At 43.5% G+C, this 21,941-nt stretch overlaps 1 protein-coding gene and 1 long non-coding RNA gene across 12 annotated transcripts in view; one reads left to right on the plus strand and one right to left on the minus strand.

Moving 5' to 3' along the window:
* L3MBTL3 (L3MBTL histone methyl-lysine binding protein 3) overlaps window positions 1–21,941 on the minus strand; it is a 153,367-nt gene that overhangs the window by 101,844 nt on the left and 29,582 nt on the right. For all 10 annotated transcript variants that reach the window (XM_039531841.1, XM_039531836.1, XM_039531842.1 and 7 more), the window contains 5 exons: window positions 19,726–19,837; window positions 11,119–11,278; window positions 9,934–10,072; window positions 6,698–6,782; window positions 3,442–3,533 (listed from right to left, as the gene is read on the minus strand). In XM_039531841.1, coding sequence (XP_039387775.1) covers window positions 3,442–3,533; window positions 6,698–6,782; window positions 9,934–10,072; window positions 11,119–11,278; window positions 19,726–19,837 — 588 coding nt within the window. The remainder of the gene's footprint in view (window positions 1–3,441; window positions 3,534–6,697; window positions 6,783–9,933; window positions 10,073–11,118; window positions 11,279–19,725; window positions 19,838–21,941) is intronic.
* Window positions 1–21,941, plus strand: part of LOC120401675 — a 35,303-nt gene that overhangs the window by 11,944 nt on the left and 1,418 nt on the right. Inside the window, exons 2-3 of one of the 2 annotated variants that reach the window (XR_005596637.1) lie at window positions 12,701–12,898; window positions 18,348–18,548. This is a non-coding gene — a long non-coding RNA (uncharacterized LOC120401675). Of the gene's footprint in view, window positions 1–12,700; window positions 12,899–15,363; window positions 16,384–18,347; window positions 18,549–21,941 lie in introns of those variants that run through there. The other variant, XR_005596638.1, reaches the window with a different exon arrangement.

Genomic DNA, 21,941 nt, shown 5'->3' on the forward strand with positions numbered 1-21,941 from the left:
GAGCATTTCTCTGCTTCTTTGACGGGGAGCAGTGCCGGCCACCGGAAGGTGCCAGGAGATCGCCGCACACCAAAGACGAAGTGCCAGGTGCTGATTCTGCTCAGTGTACCAGGGTCGGAGCCAATGCCAACTCCATGAGAACGGCCCGAAGTCTAATGTCTCTCTCTTTTTTCATCCTGGGTTTAAAGGACCTGCAGATCTTACAGTGGTCGCTGATGTGAGATTCGCCCAGGCAGCAGAGACAGTCGGTGTGCGGGTCACTTCTGGGCATCGAACACCTGCAAGACTCGCACAATTTAAACGTGGGGCATGCCCTAGCCCGAACACTGAACTAACTAACTAAACTGGAACTTTTATTGAACTAACACACACAGGTAGTACTAACGAAACGAGTTCTGGGACGAGCTGCAGCAAAGCTGGAGCAGGTAGTTCCGATGCACCATCATTGGCAGCAAGAAGGAACTGAAGGTGGGAGGAGCGCGTGGCTCCCCTTATAGCGTGCTATAGGGGCGCCACTCCAGGGGTCGCAGCAGCGCTCCCCCAATGAGTCCTGCTAAGGGAAAAGCTTCCGGCACCGGTGCACGTGGCGAGCACGCACACCTACTGTGGAATACACATGAGCAAGCACTCGAAGAAGAACGTAAGTTTGATGAAGCTGGGGAAACACAAAACCTCACATGCTTTTATATTAGTTATATCAACTCGACATCTGACTGTCATACATTTCATGCATTTGGGAAGTTATTTTGCCTTAATCACCACTGAGGTCACTGTTCAGGTTTTGCATTAAAGTGCAAATTTCATGTAGATGGGGTACATACTGCTTTTTGGTACCTCTTGGAAGTAAAAGTGGCATTTTTTTTAATCATCAAATTTAAATTTGGTAAGTTTAATCTTAGCGCACATATTTGTCACTATGACTGAAGAGTTACTAAATAAGCAAACAATTCTGATGTATAACTGATATTCTAGGAATCAGCATATAAGGGGGTAACAACATGCTCAAAGGACAGGCACCAAAGTGTAAGTCCACACCGGGGATGGGAGCGTCCCAACCTGAGTAGACAGATACACACTAGCAGGGCCGGGCTAGTTCACTAAAAATATCAACGAGGACGTTCCAGCTCAGGCAGAAGTTCAGGCTCTGAAGCCCACCTTCCCACCAGGCTTCAGAGTCCAACCTCCAGCCTGATAGACTCACACTAGTAGGGGTGTCTACCCATGCTGGGAGGATTGCTCCTAGCTGCAGGTAGACATTGCAAGAAATCTAAGGCATTCTGGGTAAGAGGGAAGGAAGGTGAGAGACTCCCTTCCCCAAATAATTCACCAAACACCGATTTTTCCATAGTTATTATAAACTTTCCAAAACTTCAAATTATATAGCCAATACATCAAAAATCCTGTAGTTAGCCAAGAATTATAATCCATTTTTTGTGTTACTAAAACTCCAAATCACAAGATATTCATCATTCTTTCCACTATCAAATTGAAACTCTCACAACCTTAACTACGGGTCAGCTTCTGTTGCACCACAGTAACAGCTAAAGTTTAAAATGTTGTGCATGATTGTAATTATATCATAGATCACCTATGTCACAAACATTTCAAGATTTTTTTTGGCACAAGGAGGCCAGCATAGGGAATGAAAAGAATATGGAGGTTCATGCAGTAGAGACACTGTTTTGCCAATCCCATGCAATGTGAGAAGGAATAAAAAGAGAAAAAAAATGAAGTGGGGTCATAATACAGGAGAGTTAGAAGTATAAAATAAGAGTCAATTATTTCATTTTACCAGAGCAACCGCAACTTGTTCAAGTTAGAGCTTAGAAAAAATATCTACAGAAAAGTTGATTAAAGTACTGAGAACAGTAGGATATTCTGCCTTTCCAATTTCCCCATAAGAATTAATGTAAATGGGGGGCGGGGGGGTTAGGTTCCAGGGCAGCTTCCCCTACTCTGCAAGTACCAGGAGCGGGGGACTCAACCCTCAAACTGCCCACTTCACCCCTAACTCCAAGCCCCAACTCTTGACCCACCTCTTCTCCCTTCCCCCCGCTCCCCTTTTACTTCACACTCTGCGTCTTGGCTCCTCCCCTCTCCCTTCTAAACACTGCAAGCCAGTCGATTGCCAAGTTCAGGAAGCAGGGGAGGGAGGGGGGAGGTGCACCGAGTCCTCGCTCCTCCCCCCTCCCTCCTGCCCAGGGCAATCAGCTGGCTTGCGGCATTTAGGAGGCAGCAGGGAGGGGGGAGGAGCGAGGACTCGGCATGCCGGCTCCCCCTCCCTCCCCCTCTGCCTGGGGCAATCAGCTGGCTTGTGGCGTTCGGGAGGCAGGGGAGGGAGGGAGAGCGGGCATGCTGAGTCCTTGCTCCTCCCCCCTCCTTCCAAAACACCACATGCCAGCTGATTTCCGCGGGCAGGAGACAGGGGGAGGAGGGGGAAGGCACTGATCCGCGGGGTCTGCCAGTGGGCGGGAGATGCTGGGGGGCTGCCAGCTGTGGAGAAAGCAAGCAGCCAAACAATGTAAGAGTGAAGCATTGCACAACTTTAAATGAGTATGTTCCCTAATTGATCAGCAACGTAACAACGAAACAACGTTAAGCGGGATGACTTTAAGTGAGGAGTTACTGTATACCAGCTACCTAGATATTTTCAAGTGTTTTGCAAGCACCACGACCAGAGGTGAGTTTTAAGGAGGAATCTGAAGGAGGACAACGTACTGGCTTTGTGGATTTTTTATTGGGAACTCCCTTCCATGCAAAAACGGATGCCATGGGAGAAAGCACTAAGTTGTTTAATGGGAAACTGGACAGATGGGTGACAAAGGTCAGCATAGTTTGCAACAGAGAAGCAGAAGTTGATATTTTGGCACCCATCAAGATGATAAGTAGGGTAGGATTAAAAGTTATGTTGTGTTTGATACAGTGAAAAAGGGGGAGTCACTGGGGGTTGCAAAGTCAGGAAGATGATCTTTGTAACAGACTTGTGAAGGGATGTAAGGAGAACAAGGCAGCATCTGGAAAGCCCAAAATTAAGAGACTGCAAAAGGCAAGACATGAGAAAAGGAGGACTTGGATCAGAGCTTTAGCTGTGTGAACAGAGAGGAAAGTTCAGATCTTGGAAATGTGCAGGAACAAGCAGAGAGATTTGAAAAACCCTGAATTCCATATTCAGTGTAGATTTCATAGGATAATACCACAGTCAGATTTGTGAGTTATTATTAATTCACTGAGAAAAGCTGGGCAAAAGGTGACCTATCACCCACACACTCTTCATGATTATTTATGGAAATCTGTTACTTTAATCATTGTCAGACTTCCTTCAGAGCAAACTGAGAACTTACAAAAGTCTTTTTATATTCCAGTTATTCTACCTTACGAATTTACTTCCTTACAAATGTCATGCTAATGGATGATTAACTTGGGTTTCAGAAGAAAACATACCTCTTTAAAAAGCTTAGTAGGTGCTGCTATAGCCTTTTCTTCCTCCAAATATGAAGCCCAGCACCATGGTTTCTTTCCTTTAGAATATAAAGCTGTGAAGAAACATACAGTGTTAAAATAAGTATTTTGGCAAAATGACTGAATTGCTGACCTCTCAAACAAAGCAAAACAAACAAACAAACAAAAGGAGGTGTGTTTCAAATTTCTATTTTGTAACATACATGTATTTAATTTCTCAGAATTTACTACAGAAAATCTATTAAAAAGCTATTATTCTACTAACGGCCTTATTAATTACTAACTACTAGTTACAGACAAGACTAACTACTATTTACCCTGACAAGAATACAACAGTGAAGCAACACAGAAGTCGTTGCAAGCTCTGACTCACAGCCATGTGTGGTTAAAAAGGAAGTGGGGAGTGGGCCTACCCTTTATATCCTCAGTTGGAGGCATGAGGATGCTCAGGGTGCAAGTGCTGCCGAGCAGGTACCAATGACCAAAAGTCTCTGGCTTGAGGGTACTGGGAGCTTGTGCACCAACAGTGGACAAGATATATGTGGGCAATCACTCTAAGGGGAAGCAAGAAACTAACAGCATAGCAAAACCCAGGAACTTTGAGACAGATGCCTCACAAGCTGTGTCATATAATTGGCACCTCACTTCTGACCTTTGCCTTCTTCACCCCTGCAGCATATATAGCTTGTCATTTTAGACTGTAAGCTCACTGGGGCAGGAACAGTTTGCGCAGTGCATAGCTCAATGCTGCCCTGATCCTGACTGGGCACTACCACAACAGAAATAACTAGCATCATCAATTATAGTCTAATTATTTTAACATTTATATAATTTAGATCTGCATCGTCTACATCTGTTTTGGGTTCCTCCTGAAGAAAACAATTAATACCCCCAATTATGTGTAAGTGTTGGGAGTACAGAAACTGTTTGGGACCAATATAAACTCATTTTGTTCATTTGCTCATTTTGTGATTTAAGCCATATTTGAACTTGGATCTCTAGATGTGTTGTCTAACAATCACAGATTAAAATTCTTGCTTCTGAATCTAAAATCATAACCTTTATTCAAAATCCTTTTGCTGAAACCACATTTCCATTAAATAAACTATAGAAACGTGCACAGATCATTCTGCCAGTGAACAGTAGCATTTCCATCAGCAAACTAGCGTTCCTTCAGCAAACTAGCGTTCCTTTATCATACCAATCACAGTCTCAGCTTTGGAACAAATGTCTGCATAAACACCACTTAAACTTCATCAGTAAATTACAGTTGTGTCAACGATGGCTCTTCTGCACTCCAGGTGCTTTTGTTAGTTTGCATGGCTCAGCTCCCTGGTGGGTAGCTGAGCTACTTTAGGCTCTCTCTTTGTTTGTGGCCAGGCAGCTGCTGCTAATGGAGGCTGATTCAGTAGGGGCTCACAGTCTATCACAAGAACTACCTTGAAGGGCCTTTTGCAAGCTTCTGGTGATGCATCACTGACATAACAACTGCTGATTCTGATGATTTTCCTAAAAATATCTACCATATTAATGGACTGAAATGACTGCACTAATTTAAAAACATTTTTTGTGCTGCTTTGAGTGGAATACAACCCTTTGGACTGATTGTAGAAATTATTCATAAACATTTCCATACATGCATCTAAATTTCATGCACATACTTAGGCTTGGAAGGATTAGATTTTTATCAGTTAATGTCAGTAGACATCAATTTATCTGTATACCCACACAACAAAAAAAGATATTTCAACTGAAAATCGAAATTTGTAGATAGGCAAAATAAGAAAAATGCTGTCTGAGAACTTATTAGTTTGATTTAAGGATATTTACTTTGCATATTTTGACATATGATGTTGACAATTTGTGTTTTAATGGTTATACGTTTATAACTTTTTGAATCTCACTGTCTACTGTCATTAAATAATTGTCTGACTGCATTATCTGATCCCCCCATAATTTCTCATAACTGTGAAAATTTAACTAAATAGAAAAAATGCTTAAAAATAATTATCCATCAAAATTATAAAAATTAAAAATCAAATTCTACCAAGCCTAAACATATTGTAGTTATGCAATTACTCCCAGAAGACGCAAAAGTAAACCGTTACTTCTGCTAAATGCACATCCCTGTATGGCTGTAAAAGTGAAAAGAGCAATCCTATTTATCCAGCAAATCAACAGGTCTGCTTCTCATTTACATTAAGGCCCCTTTACACCACTTAGGCAGCACGAAGGAGCCTTAAAATGCATTACATTGATGCCTACTACAAGCACCTTCACACTGCCAAAGTCATGTAAAGAGGTCTTAGGTTATGTCTACATGGCAACGTAAGCCCGCGCCTGAGCTCAGGCTCAAGCCTAGCTTCCCTTGCATCTATGCTGCAATTGCACTAGCCAAGGGCTTGGACCCAGGGTCCCAGGACTCTGAAGGGCTGGAGGGTCTGAGCTCAAGTTAAGCCAGGACCCTATTGCTTTGCAGCGTAGACACAGCTATGCTTGACTCGGGTCCTGGGAGTCAAACAGAAGTATCTCACAATTCCATGGGACAACTTCCTTAATCCTCTCTATCCCAACAATCTGCAATCCACCCAGCTCAGGCCAGCGTTAACCCGTTCTCTTCTGATCACTGATTTGCAAGGACACATATCAGAAAGGCCCCTGTGTTTGCAATAGAGAGCGAACTGATCAAGATTTTTTCAAAGCAAGCTGCTTCCTAATAATGTCCAGGGCAGGCAGTGAAGTTTTCCCACAGTGCACCACAGTCCTAGGGCTAGAACGGCTTCTCTCACGGGGGAGCTGGTGCTAGGAACTCTGCGACATGCTTACTTTGAATCGAGTCTGTGCACTGCAGTGTGGATGTCAGAGCCCTAGGTTTGAGCATGGGTTAGAAACACAGGGCTAAAATACAACACAGACGTTCAAGCCCAGGGTGCTCTAACACGGATCAGCTGACTCTAGTCCCACTAAACCTGGGCTTACATTGCAGTGTAGACATACCCTTAGTGTAAAAGAGAATCAGGCTCCGAGTGTTAGCTACTTTCCTCAAGGTTACCTTTAATCCACTAAAAATATCATAATTGTTATAAAGAATTTAAATGGTAGAATTAGAGACTATAAATCCAGTGCTATAAAAATCAGTTCTCAATAGACAGTACATGATCTCCCCTTGCTGCATACATAAACAAATGACGCTTCTGAACCTCCCCCCCCACCCCCACACACATATATTTCAACTTACGTTGCTTTAAAATGGCCATATCACCTTTTCTTTTTCTTCTGGCTCTCTGAGAGACTCTCAGTATCCTCCCTTCATGCTTCTCCTCCTAGATTACAAAATTTAGGAATTTAATAATTTTATTAGTTTTGTACCCAATTCAAGCTAAAAGAAAATATCCATGGTTTTTACGTTTTTTTAAAAACAGTTATTGTTGTTGCTCTATAATATCAAACTTCAAGCTGTAAATGTCTAATGGTAAATAAAAAAAATAAAATAAAGGAATAGTCCCAAAAAACACACTAGGAGCAATGGACAATTCAAAGGACCTTCACACTCTGGAACTCAAACCCTTTAAAACCAACAAAAGTACTTGTGGCACCTTAGAGACTAACAAATTTATTTCAGCATAAGCTTTCATGGGCTACAGCTCACTTCTTCGGATGCATAGCTCATCTCAATTGAGTGGCCTCTTACAGTTGGTATGCATACTTACACCTTTTCATGTTCTCTGTATGTATAAATATCTTCTGTCTGTGTGTTCCATTCTATGCATCCGAAGAAGTGAGCTGTAGCCCACGAAAGTTTATGCTGAAATAAATTTGTTAGTCTCTAAGGGTAGGTCCATACTTACCCGCCGGGTCGACGCGGAGAGTTCGACTTCTCGGAGTTCGAACTATCGCGTCTAATCTAGACGCGATAGTTCGAACTCCAAACGCGCTCCCGTCGACTCCGGAAACTCCACCACCGCGAACGGCGGTGGCGGAGTCGACAGGGGAGCCGCGGAGTTCGATCCCGCGGCGTCTGGACAGGTAGGAAATTCGAACTAAGGTAGTTTGACTTCAGCTACGCTATTCGCGTAGCTGAAGTCGCATACCTTAGTTCGACACCCCCCCCCGTAGTGTAGACCAGGCCTAAGGTGCCACAAGTACTCCTGTTCTTTTTGCGGATACAAACTAACACGGCTGCTACTCTGAAAACTGTCTTTAAAACCAGTTATCATTGTCTGAGCTGTGGAGATTCCAGATCACAGACTCTTCAGAGGCTGATTGAGCTGGAGCCAGCTGGCATTTTCCACTGTTCTCACCTTTTCAAAAATAAAATAAAATAAAAATAAAAATAAAATAAAAGTTCCTCTAACAATTTTAGCCTTGTCCATCTGTCCAACTACTTTTTCCCCTCCAAGTTCCTTATGAAATGTAAACTGACACAGCTCCTTTTTACACATTATTTGTGCATCAGTTTTGCTAACGCCCCACATAGTTCATGGATTCATTTGAGAGACTGCTGCTGTAGGAAGGCAATGAAGCCGCCTCTTAAGTTTTGCCCATAAGAATGTCATATGGACAATTGCATATTTCATTCCCATAATCCAAGCAGTTTCTCCCTCTGACTATTCCATAACTCCAAGTCTCTCCCTCTTCTATAGCAAGGAATAAAGATTTTCTTGATTGTCGTTAGCAGAATGGTTGTAAGTAAGAACTACTTTAGGAGGTAAATTTTGTTTCCCTTTTAGAGTTAATCATAACATATATTAACATAAATAAGACAGCATCAAATAGTAGACCACATGACATACTATGCTTATGACGGCTCTTCTATTACTTTATATTACATTTTATATAATTTTCATTTTTACTACGACAATAAATGCTCCAAACAACGTTTCATAATGCATAAGGTTAGATCAGTGACAGTTTCTGGCATGTACATCCAACGGACTTAAGAAAATACACATGTAAAGAGGTAGCTAGCTGGAGGTTTATAATCAGCTACAGCACATGTGGTACCCTGGGCAAAGGCAAAAATCACCCTGCTCCCCCCCCACACACACCTTTTACGTTCTGCTTTTTCTGTATCAGACATAAATAATTGTGTTGGTATCACAAAAAGATATGTCAAGCATAGAAGAAATGTTTTTCCTAAATGTCAGCAAATAATTATAAAGTAACAACTGTCACTATAAACCAGAGCCTGACAAATTTCTATTACAGAGCAAGCAGGCATAACCCTAGCAGAGACCCATGTGCTCTCCTGAAGGCCAGAAAACTGTGGGAGTTATTTTACTCATGCCTGGAAACATCAGCAACAGAGCATAGTAAGAACTGCACCACAACAATGCAGATCGAGTATCTAGAAACCAAAGGCAGTTTTAAAGCATAGCTAAAATAGGTCAAAGAATGAGACTACCAAGAAGATGGTGACATGATGCAAATTAAAAAAGTGACAAGGCAATCAAAGAAATGTGAAAAACTGCTATGCCTTTAAGCAAAAATACGTTCATTTTGAAGAGATCAAAATAGAGAGACTAGGTCAGCGAACTCTGTAAATTAACATACTGGTTATTTCTTTATCTACACTAAATACAATTTCACAAACTGTGGCTTTCAGCAGAACTTTTTTTAAATTATCTGGATCATTTCCTGGACACAATGAGCCAAATTCATCCCTGATATATTACATCATGGATGACTTTGGCCAAATTTCTAATCTTTTTCACCCAGGAATTGCTACAAGACTTGAATATCTGCATAATTTTCTATGGAGGTGCAGTTCATTGCTAGCCATAAGCCAGTACTCTAAGAAACAACCAAAAAACTGTTTGAGATTCACCTTCCCCATCTCATATAATGATGAAAATAAAAACTAGCCACAATTGGGTCAAATAAAATCCTGTTAAATGAAAAGACAAACATCAGAGCAATATTCTTGCATAGTTTTTGCATTTAATAAAAAAAAAAAAATCAAGAAAATCAAAGTTATGTTTCCCATAATTGTAATACGATTCTCTTGCAAACAAGCTATTAACTTCCATGCATCAGTTTATGTGCAATGCAAGTAATGATTGTTGTAGAAACTGTATATTCTAATTTCCTTATTTTTCTATGCTTAATGTTCCAACAACACTGTCTTAAGCACCTTCCATTCATTTAATTTCCTTGTTTTGTTTCTTTCTAAAAAAGGGGGAAAGAGGGACAACAGAAAAGTGATAGCTCAGTTGCTAATTATGCATAGGAATCTATTATTCAACTGAAATTTTGGCTGTGTTGGATCTATGCACCCCAGAGTGCAATGCACTCTAGAAAGAATATAAAAATTGAAACATCAGAAACAGGTGCCCAGCTGAGATGTTGCAAGTCCCACTATGATGCTATAAAAGTGCACACTGGTTAACCAAATTAGGCTAAATGCTCCCCCCTATGTAAGGCAAAACTCCTGCTGAAGCTATCTGCAGGATTGGGTTTATGAAGCATACTAACAGTTTCATCCTTCTCTTTCTTGTCTTCTCCATCTTCTTTGCACTCGTCTTTCAAAGGTAATTTTGTTTTTCTTTTCCTAGTCCCTTTAGAATCATCTTCCTCATTGCATTCCACACCATCTTTATCCTCCTTTGGTTCTCTGTCATGAGAAAAAAACAAGGTGACATAAGAACCTACAACAATTCAACTCTTGCTTCCATGAACTTAAGTGGAAGAATTAGGAAAAGGCAACTTCCCCTAATGATAGGGAATGATAAAAAAAGCCAAGTGTTTGCAGGTCCCTGGGTATCGTTCAAAATATATTCTTAGAGCTACTACTGAAAATGACAGCTATCAAAAAAGTTAACACAGAAGACATACAACTGTAATTGCAAAAGGAAAGCTGTCAGCCTACACTGAACAGATTCTCCATGTTTAAAACAATTTGTCTTTCCCGCCTGGCATCAAAACTCATAAAGAAGCAATTCTTTTGAAATGCTTAAGACTGCAGGGCAGTTTAAAGAAAGGAAAAAACTAGTAATTATTATGACTGACAAATCCAATTGGAATAAGCTGATATGTAACAGCATAAATTGTCAGTCAAGCAACCACAAACAGACAGCTTTGAAGCAATTACTTAAAAATGAGGAAAAATGCTTTAGAACATAGATGTCAAATTGCGCTAGTGAAATGTACAATTCACAATGAGCATGAAATCAGAAATCTTCTTTTGTGAGGTGATGAGCTGCGTTAGTGCAATGGAAAGAACTGAGGAACTGTCACAGGTTGGAGTTTGTCATACGTAATGTAGCTTTTGCACTGAAATATAATTAACTAACCACACCAACCATCTAATCGCTGAGCATCCTAATTCTAGTGATTATGAAACATTGTGCAAGTCTGACACTGACTCATGCAGACTAGAGATGAGTTCTTCACTGTTTATGTTCAACAGTAAAAGACAGTATTTTCTGTGCAACTAACAAAGTCTTCAACACTTGCATTACACAAGACTCAAGCTCTCATATTCTACTGATATTTGGGACAAAATTGTAAGTAGATATGAATAACTGAAAAGTAAAAGTCAGAAAATTCAGAGATTGGGTTGCCTCATTCTCACCCCACCTGACCCCACTACTGTTTTATCCCAATACTCTCTCTCGTCAGCCTGTGTTTATGTCATATTCCTTGAGTGTATGCACCTACTTGTTTTTGATATGATGTGCACATTTCTGGCTGCAAAATTTTCCTTCAGGAACAAACTCTTCTGTGGTACCATCGTGGTAACAGTTTTCACAGAAAATAAGCCCATCCACTTTTGTAGCTTCCTTCAACTTCAGGGGAATCCCAGTCTTTTCTGAAAAGGCTGCACAGTGAAAGGAAAAGAGTAATTTCTCCAAGCTACAGTACAAAAAGTAAGAAATTTCAAACTATACAACAGACCTTGCCAAGCAAAGGGAAGGTTCTACTTATGTCACTACCATTAGCTGTAGAACCAATGGCTACCATTCATGATGGGTCACTGTACCTCACTCCAAAGGGCTGGCTTTCAAAAGTAACAGGTTTTAGCCTTCAAAAAAGATAAATGCCCATTAACCTTATACTTCTGTTATCAATGGAATAGAGAGGTGTGGCAAAGCTGCCGCCCCAGCACACCCACTCCTCACTGGCTGCAGCAACTTATGCCTCAGTTCCACCCCACCCGTCCCCCTTCTTTTGGCCTACTCTGGCCATAGGGGTGTCCCGGCCTTCCAGCCGGGACCCTTTCCCTTTTGGGGCCAGAGACACCTTTATCAAAGTCCAATAAAAATGTATACAAACCAAACCTTCATCCTGCTGGGCTCTGCAGGCAGTCACCTCAGCGCAATAGTACCTCTGTTGTTGCTCCCTAGTTCAATCAATCCCCCAATGCAGGGGCTGCCACATTCCTCCCCTTACTCAGGATACAGCTTGTTAGGGCTCTGTCTGAGACAGGCTCCCAGCTCATCTTTGAAGAAACCTATCTGGGCTTTTTCCCTTTCTCCCTCTCAGGCACATCCCATCTCCTTTCCTCCATGTCCTCTCTCTGCAAATGGGCTCCCCCAGCTGCACTTTATTTCTAATTAGGCCAGGCCCGCCCACCCACCAAGTGCACCCAGGCTAGATAATTGGCCTTTCACAACCTGGGTAGGGCAACCCCCCTTCACAAGAGAACATTAACATAATGACACATGCCAACATTTAGTTGATCTTTTTTAGTGTGAATTTAGTGCTGCTGAAAGATGTTGCATTAGCTGCACTGAAGACTGAGGTCCTTTATCCAAGGATCAGGTACAGCCTAGGCAGCAGCTGTGCAGACTTTCCCATGCCGCCCTGCCAGTGTGCCTCATTCCTGACCTAGTGGGACTACTGCCAACTGCGAAAAGGAAATTTGGTGAAGTTTTCTTTTAACAAATACACACTCATTTCTGTAACTAAAATCCTAGGCTATAAGGTATTAATCTATTACAGCCTTTTTCTCCAAAAGTTTGTATGTAACTACTCCTGTAGTCTACGAGAGAAAAAATACACATATTTTCCCTCTTATCACTCTGGATTAGGACAACTACATTTTCCAACATTAGATTCAGGTATTCAGCCGTCTATAAGCCTAGGCACCAAATGTCTAGGCTCGGAGTGGACATGGCAGCCTACACTTATGGGTAAGATGAAGCTTCAAAAAGAACTGAGAGGTTTCTATTATTAAGAAGTTCCCATCTGATGGAAACTAAAACTGACTTATTTGTAACCCATTTACTTCTTTTAAAAGACAAATTCCAAGTCAAAGACAAACAATTCCTTCTGCTTGAACATCGAACACTCCTTTAAAGGGCAATCAAATGAATCCCTGGATCTAGATATCTCTTCATCTCTCCTGGGATGGTGTGCTGCATTACGCAGCTCAACGTTATCAGTGGTTAAGTGACATCTCTTCCCGCAGTCCTGCAGGTCTAAATGGGCAGTGGAGGTAAGCATATCTTTATACTGCAACAAACTAATCTGGTATAATGTAAGACATACATCCTTATTACAAATGTCTGGTTAATACAATACAAAGCACTGAACATATTTGATTTGACTAGCAAGAATTTGTTTTAGGTTAACCATATTGCAGGGCACGATGGTGTACATTTGATATTACAAAACTGTGATCACACAGCTGTGAGAGGGTACAGAATCTACTTCACAACATATGGCATAGTGTTTATATTATGATGATAAGTCTCTCACCTCCACATCACAGATATGAACTTTCTACAAGTCAATACGGATTGAAAATTGTTACCAATTTGCTTCATGACTTATGGTTAAGGCTGCGTGTCTGTCACGGAGGTAACGGATTCCATGACTTTCCATGACCGTCATGACCTTCTGCAGCAGCTGGTGCAGCTGGCTCTGGGGCTGCCCGAGCAGATCAGGCAGCCCTTGGGCCAGCAGCTCCAGCCGCTACTGGGGCAGTTTGGATGTGGGAGGGGGCTCAGGGCTGGGACAGGGGGTTGGGCTGCGGGGCAGCACTTACGGGGGGGTGGGGGGGTCTCTCCAGAAGCAGATGGCATGTCCCTGTAGCTCCTAGATGGAGGGGCCAGGAGGCTCTGCCCCCAGACACAGACGTCGCCTCTGCAGCTTCCATTGGCTGCGGCTCCCGGCTAATGGTAGCTGCAGAGCCGGAGTTCATGGCGGGGGCAGCACACAAAGCCCCCTGGTCTTCCCTCCCCTTAAGTGCTGCAGGGATACACGGAGCCAGGTAGGGAACCTGCCAGCCCCGCCAACCCTTCCGCCCAGCACCAAGAGGGGTCCCAGGCCACCGCCCGCCTCCGGAACACCCGTGGCTCTCCAAGGCACAAGTTTGAGTTAGGAGTATATAGGAGTATATAGTGAATTTTTGTTTACTGCCAATGACCTGTCCATGACTTTTACTAAAAATACCTGTGACTAAAACGTAGCCTTATTTATGGTACATGAACAGATGCTCTCAGTTTAGTTCCTTATAGACACTGAAGAGATATCCATCAAACAAAATCGCACCAGTTACAAGGGCTAATAGCAATAATAGTAGTTGGCAGCCTCAGGAGAGAGGTCAAGGACAAAACAGGCTGAAAAGATGGTTATCTACCTCTCATAACTGTTGTTCTTCGAGATGTGTTGCTCATGTCCATTCCAATTAGATGTGTGCGTGCCACATGCATGGCAACCTGAAGGTTTTCCCCCAGCAGTACTCATTGGGCCGGTTCAGGCGCCCACTGGAGTCATGCCTCCACGCTGCCGAATATAGGGCCCTGCCTACTCACTGCCACCTCAGTTTCTTCTTGCCCGTTTGCTCGAACAGCGGGGTTGGCGGCCGGGTATTGGAATGGACACGAGCAACACATCTCGAAGAACAGCAGTTACAAGAGGTAGGTGACCATCTTTTTTCTTCGAGTGATTGCTCATGTCAATTCCAAGTAGGTAATTACCAAGCCTAAATTTGGAGGTGGGGTGTGAGCTCAAAGGTTCGCTGAATGTAGCACTGCTCTGCCAAAGGCTGCATCATCTCTAGCCTGCTGGGTAATGGTGTCATGAGAGGTAAAGGCGTGGATTGAGGACTAAGTCATAGCTCTGCACATTTCCTGGGTCAGAACCTGGGCCAGGAAGGCCGCTAACGATGCCTGTGCCCTCATGGAGTGCGCTGGAGTGGAGGGGCAGGTATTTTCACCAGATCGTAGCATGCCCAGATACAGGAAGTAATCTATGTCGAGATTCTTTGGGAGGAGACAGGAAGCCCTTTCATTCTGTCTGCTACTGCAACAAATAGCTGAATAGACTTTCGAAATGGTTTTGTCTGTTCGATATAGAAGGCTAATGCCTGGCGAACGTCTAATGAATGAAGTTTTTGCTCCCTGCTGCTTGCATGCAGCTCATGGTAGAAAACTGGAAGAAAGATATCCTGGTTAACATGAAACTTGGGGATAACTTTAGGGAGAAAGGCCGGATGTAGTCTAAGCTGAACCTTTTCCTTAGAAAACACAGTGTAAAGAGGCTCAGATGTTAGAGCCTTGAGCTCAGACACCCTCCTGGCAGAAGTTATCGCTACCAAGAATGTCACTTTATAAGAGAGGTAAAGCAGAGTACATGTTGCAAGCAGTTCAAAGGGTGGCCCCATTAGCCTGGAAAGGACCGGGTTAAGGTCCCAGGCAAGGACCGGCCGTTGCATGTGAGGATATGGTCTGTTGACACCTTTAAGAAAATGACCAACTATTGGATTGGCAAAGACCGACAGGCCCTCCACGCCTGGATGGAAGGCAGAAATGGCAGCCAAGTGGATTTTTACTTATGACAGAAAGCCCTTGCCGCTTTAAGTGGAGGTGGTAGTCCAATATCATGGGTATTGACGAGAGCGTTGGGAGATGGGAAATATTGCAAAGACCAAATTGTGACTCTCTTCCATTTGGCTAGGTAGGTAGCCCTAGTGGACAGTTTCCTACTGCCAAGGAGGACTCCCCTGACTGGACCCAAGCAAGCCAGCTCCACTGGGTTTAGCCATGGAACTTCCACGCCATGAGGTGAAGAGATTAGACATTTGGGTGCTGCAGGCGGCCGTGATCCTGAGTTATCAAGTCTGGGAGAAGCGGTAAGGTGATTGGGTTTTCCATGGACATTTCCTGGAGTGATGTGTACCAGTGCTGACGGGACCAGACTGGAGCTATCAATATCACTGAGGCTTCGTCCCTTTGAACCTTGAGCAGTACTTTGTGAACTAGAGTACAGGAGATGTCCCCTCGAGGGAAGGAGGAACATGTCCGTGATGGAGCCCAGGTTGTGATTCAGGAAGGAGCAGAACTGTAGGCACATCCTGTCGTGTCGCATAGCGAACAAGTCTATCTGGGGAAATCCCCACCATTGGAAGATGGTATTCGCGACATACGGGTGGATGGACCATTTGTGGCAGTGAAAGGACCTGCTGAGATAGTCTGCCAACTTGTTCTGAACTCTGGGGAGATAAGACGCTTCCAGGTGTATTGAGTGAGCTATGCTAAAGTTCCACAGTTTGAGGGCTTGCTGGCACAAGGGAGAAGAGCATGCTCCCCCTCGTCTGTTTATATAAAACACCGCTGTTGTACTATCTGTATGACAGATACATATCTCCCCTCCAAGTGAACTTGGAACATCTGGCATGCCAAATGGACTGCCTTCAGCTCTCTGACGCGGATATGAAGTAAGAGATCCAACTGGGACTAGAGGGCCTGAGGTCCTTCAGGTGCGCTCCCCAACCCCTCGCTGACACATCCATCACCAGCAAAAGGGATGGCTGGGGCCTGGAGAAGGGAACACCAACACACATCACTTGTGGATGGAGCCACCATAGGAGAGACTCGAGAACCAGCCAGGGGAGAATGACAATCTTGTCTAGACCGTCCCAAATTGGTTGGTACACCGAAGCTAGCCATGCCTGAAGAGGCCGAAGTCTCAGTATGGCGTGCAGTACTACAAAGGTACAAGCGGCCATGTGGCCAAGTTGCTTTAGGCAATTCCTTGCGGTGGTGGTAGGGAACTGCCTGAGACCTAGTATGATGTCGCACAGGGTCTGGAAATGTGACTCTGGGAGGCACGCCTTTGCCTATGTTGAGTCCAACACCGCCCCTATGAACTCTATCTGCTGAACAGGGATAGGGTTGACTTCTGTACATTCAATAAAAGGCCCAGGTCTTCTAAAGTTGCTCTTATGAGGCTCACATGCGTCTCCACTTCTGGCAGAAGCTCTTTAAATTTTCCCACTTATTTGCCGCCACTACAGCTAGGGAACCCGGCATGGGGATTGGGGGAAAAAAAAGGTTCCAACCCCTTAAAGGGAATGAAACACTTCCATTTGGTCTCCTTCGCTGTCAGTGGTAAGGAGGCGGGGGTCTGCCACAACGTCTTAGTGGTCTCTTGAATAGTTTTTATGAGTGGCAGGGCAATCCGAGAGAGACCAGAGGGGGCTAAGATATCCACCATAGGATCCGATGTCTCTGAGACCTCCTCAACCTGGATCCCCAGGTTCTGGGCCACTCTGCTCAGTAGCTGCTGGAGTACCCTATTATCATGGAAGTTCCCACCACCATCTCTTCTGGTGAGAACAAGGATGAGGCCCTAGCTAGGACTGGGTCTTGATCTCTGCCCTCAGCACCGAAGGGGTCACATGGTGCCGGGTCTTCCAGCGCTGTGACTGATGCGGCGTGGGGCAGCTGGTCCTGCACCGAGGGAGGTGTGGGAGGCACGTGAGATACCGAGGCCACCAATGCAGACCTCCTGGAATAGGACCCCAGCTTTGGTGGAATACGCAGGGGGTCCAGAAAGGCGACTGGGTCGGAGCCTGCCTTTGCCCAGGCCAAAGCACCTGGTGAAATTGCTGCATTTCCTTGTCTGACGTAGAGTGTCTACATGACCCATGCTGGCTTTGCTTAGGTCTGCAGGACTCCACCTCTGACTCAGAGGACTCGCTGAAGGAGAACCATGGGAGAGCAGTGCCCACTGGTGCTGGAGAGCGGTGCTGGGAACTTGAGGACCAATGCAGCTTCTCTACCTGTCCACTAGCAGAAAGGACCGGTGCTGAGGGGATGGTGATCCACACGGTACCCATGGCTGGCTTGCCCCGGGATGGCACCAAAGGTCTCATGGGTGCCGCTGAAGCAAAGCTCGGTGCCGTCTCGCCTAGGCGGAGAAGGTAGTAACATGAAGGCATTGAGCTCTCTGGCCACCTCAAAAAAGTGTCTGGCATGGATGGTAACTCCAGCGCTTGCTCATGACCTTCCCGGAGAGGGGAGTCTTGGGGGCCTGGATTCAACTGGTCCCTTGGTGGAACAGGAGTCGACGGAGCCTGACTAGGTGGTGCCATGCTTACATGGCCCAATGCGGGTCTCAGCTTCCTTCCGTGCCGGTCTGGGCGCGGACAAATGCCCTCTGTCAGGTCTCTTCTTTTTTGTGAGGTACCGTAGACTGGGAATGGTGCCGCCCACTGCCCTGCACGGAGAACTCTGTCAGTGCCAAGGGTCTCTATCTGAGTCCTTCCTCGGTGCCGAAACCTTTTGCGATGACTGGGCACTACGCACTGATGCCAAGGTGCTCGGCATCGTCTTGGCTGACCTGGGTCCAAGTGGGGATGGCAGCCTCCATAAGGAGAATCTTCAGTCACTGATCCCTCTCCTTTGGGTTCTGGGGCGAAATCCTCTGCAGATTTTGCAACATTCCTTTTAGGACTTTATCCCCCAGGCACTTTAGGCAAGAAGTCTGAGGGTCACTCCTGGGCATAGGTTTGCCACACACTGCGCAGGGTTTAAACCCCGGGGACCGAGGCATGCCCCAGTATGGGGGAGAAGAGGAGCGGGGGTGGGGGGTACCCCCAAACAATATCCTATAGAAATCTATACACTAACTACTAACTATTATCTAACTATTTACAGGAAAAGTCTGAAGACTGCAAAGAAAGAGATGCTTGTCGAAGCAAGAGAGAACGAGTGTTCCGGCTAACCATCACAGGCGGTAAAAAGGAACTGAGGTGGCAGCGAGTCAGCAGGGCCCTATATTTGGCACCATGGAGGCACGACTCCAGGGGCACGACTCCAGGGGCACGACTCCAGGGGGCTCCTGAACTGACCCAACGGGTATTGTTAGGGGAAAAACCGTTCGGTTGCCGTGCACACACCACATGCACACTTAATTGGAATTGACATATGCAATCACTTGAACTACTTTTTCACTCCTAGAAAGGGTCTCTCCAGGTCAAGGGGAAGATGTATTAGTGGGGCTGCATAGCAAAGTTTTCAGCACTATTGCTTGTGCTGTTTGGTGGATAGCTACTGACAGTTACATTTGGTTAATCTGGCATTTTCACAAATGCTAAAAATAATTATGTATTTAATTTAAAAAGGAAAAAGAATCCTGGTAAAATGTACCATCTGCAAGGGCAAAAAAATGATGGGTGCAAGAAACTATGGAAGTAGCTGGGATATTCTTTTCAGTGCTATCCTATTGATCCCATGTTCAATGTGTACAAAAATAATACTGAGCATCTGTGACTATGTGGTACATCTTCCTATGGATGAAAATGTATATTTTCCTTTTGCCACTATTTTAATTTCCACAGAAAATTCTGTCTAAACCCCTTGCCCGTGCAGTTAAAGGCCCCATGTAAATCCTTGAATGTTATTACTCCGAAAATTTTTGCAAGCAGTCACAATAGTTCACTGTGGTAGAGTTAGCAGTAACAAAGATATTGCAGATATAATCCTCCATCAGTTAAGTTGTTTGAGCAACTAATAAACAATATCCTGTAACAACTGTTTTGCAGTTTACACTATTTTGAACTGAAGTTAACTATAGACAATAGGTAAAATCCTTCTTTTCTTTTTTATAGATTTAGCCTCAGCAAGAACAACAAAATAAAGAATGTTGATGAATTCAAATAGATTAAGCAATTAAGATATCTTTGAGTTAAAAAAATAACAGGATAGATCCCATTAACAAATGTAGTTCTAAACTTAGATAAAAGTGTCTATTATGAAGGATACAGCTGCAGTTCTCTAAAATTATTGCTTCCAGATGTTTAATAACAGAAGTGTGAAATTTTGTGCTTCTTTTTAATTTAAAAGACATTTTGACACCCATTCACACTCAAGTAATTAATAACATCCCCTCAGTTTTTTCATGAGGTGTGTACAGAAGTTGTTAGAGGAAAAATAACTAAGCAGTTTTAAAGCTTTTGGCAACTTTTTATGGAACACTGTTACATTAGAAAAACAACAACTATAACATACAAAAATTAAATAGCTTCTTTCTGACCTTCTTGCGCAGTTGGCACCATCCAGGTTGTGGTAGCAGTGGCCTTTTTAACACTTTCCATCTCTGTTTCATCTGTGATGACTTCCAGGGCACCAAACTCATTCACTCTGAACTGATAAAACAAAGAAAAACAGGATGAAATGCTGAAAAAAATTGACTGACGCTCCCTTAAGGATTGTTCTTCTATCCTTTTAGTTTCTTATAATGGTGCCCTTCATTGTATTATCTGAGTGTTCAGTGATACTGCTAATCCCCTAGCAACAGAGAAAGTGTATTTATTATTTCTCAAAAACACAATGCACATGGTGTTTATATAAAAGTTAATTTAAACATTTTTCTATATGTACATACTCACACACACCATTTACAAATACATACAGAATAGTATGTATCTTAAACAAAACAAACAAAAATCAATAGCAAAAATCTCAAGGAAAATTAACTTATTCTGCTTTTTTGAATCTCCCTTCACTGGCAGTAAACCAATGCTCTACCAAAAGCATTTTTGTCAAAGGTCTGAAAGTGATCAAGAAAATACAAAGTATTTCACAGAATATTCTGTGATACTTCACAGAATATTATAATTTCAGCACCAACCAAAAGCTGAGTGTTTCTCCAATGCAAATTGCATGTAAGCAAACACCTCAAAGCAATTTATGAACTGTCTAATTACCTACTATATGTAATATAACCATCAGCCAGGAAAAAGGCTTAGCAATATCCGACATACTGTGCTTATACTAGATCACTGTGATTTATGTCCATCCTGCCTCCAGTAACAAAGCATCCTCCAAATGCTGTAACAACTGCAGTGCTAGCAGATAAGACTAATGTTCTGCTTTCCAGTTAATAAATAAGTCAGTAGGTCCAATGGGTTGCACAGGTGTAACTAAGAGCAGAATGATCTTCTATTTTAGCTGAACGGATGCAAGTCACCTAGAGTTCAATCACACCTTATAGGTGCTGGTACTGAGGTTCCCCAGAGGGATCTCCAGGATGAACTATGCCTCAGAATCTCCTCACAAAGCTCCCTGGCATGGAGAAGAGGCACACCCAAAGCAGCACTCTTTTGGATGAAGGAGTGGGAGGTGGGGCATACTTCCACCTACCCACCCATCCATCTTTGCCACCCTGGCCTGATCTACTGCTCACATTCTTTAGTGTATTTTTGTGCCTCAGGAGACTCCAAAATGGAGTATTCAGCTCCTTGTACTGGGGCACTGCACAGAAGTACACTTCTAGTACCCTGTCCTCGCTTGTGCACTTCTAGAGCAGCCAGCCAGAAACATGATTGTTTACTTGGTATTAACATCACTAGGTTTCATTAACACAATCCTGCTAACCCCAACACTCAAAAATCATGAGTCAAGTCCCCAAAAAAATCATGAGATTTTAAGAAATAATAAATGCTGGGTTCTTTTTATTTGGCTTCTGATTTTTGAGCCTTTAGAGTTTGTGCTTTCAAGCTTTCCTCTGCAATCCTGAGGGCGATAAACTAATTTTTTTAAGATGACAAGGGATTCTCACATAACCACATGACTCCACAAGCTCGGACTTTAAGAAAAATATCATGTGTCTCACAATAGAATTGTGAGAGCGACAGAATTATGATAGCAGGCAACATTGCCAATGTTTATATTCAGACATGAAAAAAACAAAGACTAGTAGATCTGTCTTACCATTCACATACTAGCCTTTCTTCCCCAGAGCGGCAACAAATGCTGAAAGGTGATGAGCACAGCTAATAAAGTTATCTGAATACAACATCAGAGTATGATCAGACTGTTTTTTTCTGGACAGATATTATTCATCCAACTCTTTTCACTGTAAATATGACAGAGTGGGAAGACTGAAGATAATGATGACTATGAGTCTTGAAGTTCTGAATGCTCTCAACTCCCACTCAACACTTTGCAGTATCACTCCACTAATTTTGCATTAATAATAAAAGGCTGAGGGCTGAAGCCTGAGAGGTGCTGAACACCTGTAACATCCCCTGAAGTTCTAGCTTCTAGCCTTCCAACTCTGGTATATAAACAAATTCATTATTATATTTCTGCTCCTGTGCCAAAAGCCTTCAACAGGCTCCACATGAGAAACTCCATTGGGGAAGATTTTCAAAGGTGCAAATGATGACACTTAGACACTTAACTGGGCCTTTGAAAATCTACCTTGCTGGCTTCAACGGGAGCTGGGGATTCACAGTACCATACAGA

The sequence above is a fragment of the Mauremys reevesii genome, linkage group 3, assembly GCF_016161935.1.
Source record: "Mauremys reevesii isolate NIE-2019 linkage group 3, ASM1616193v1, whole genome shotgun sequence".
Classification (NCBI taxonomy): domain Eukaryota; kingdom Metazoa; phylum Chordata; order Testudines; family Geoemydidae; genus Mauremys; species Mauremys reevesii.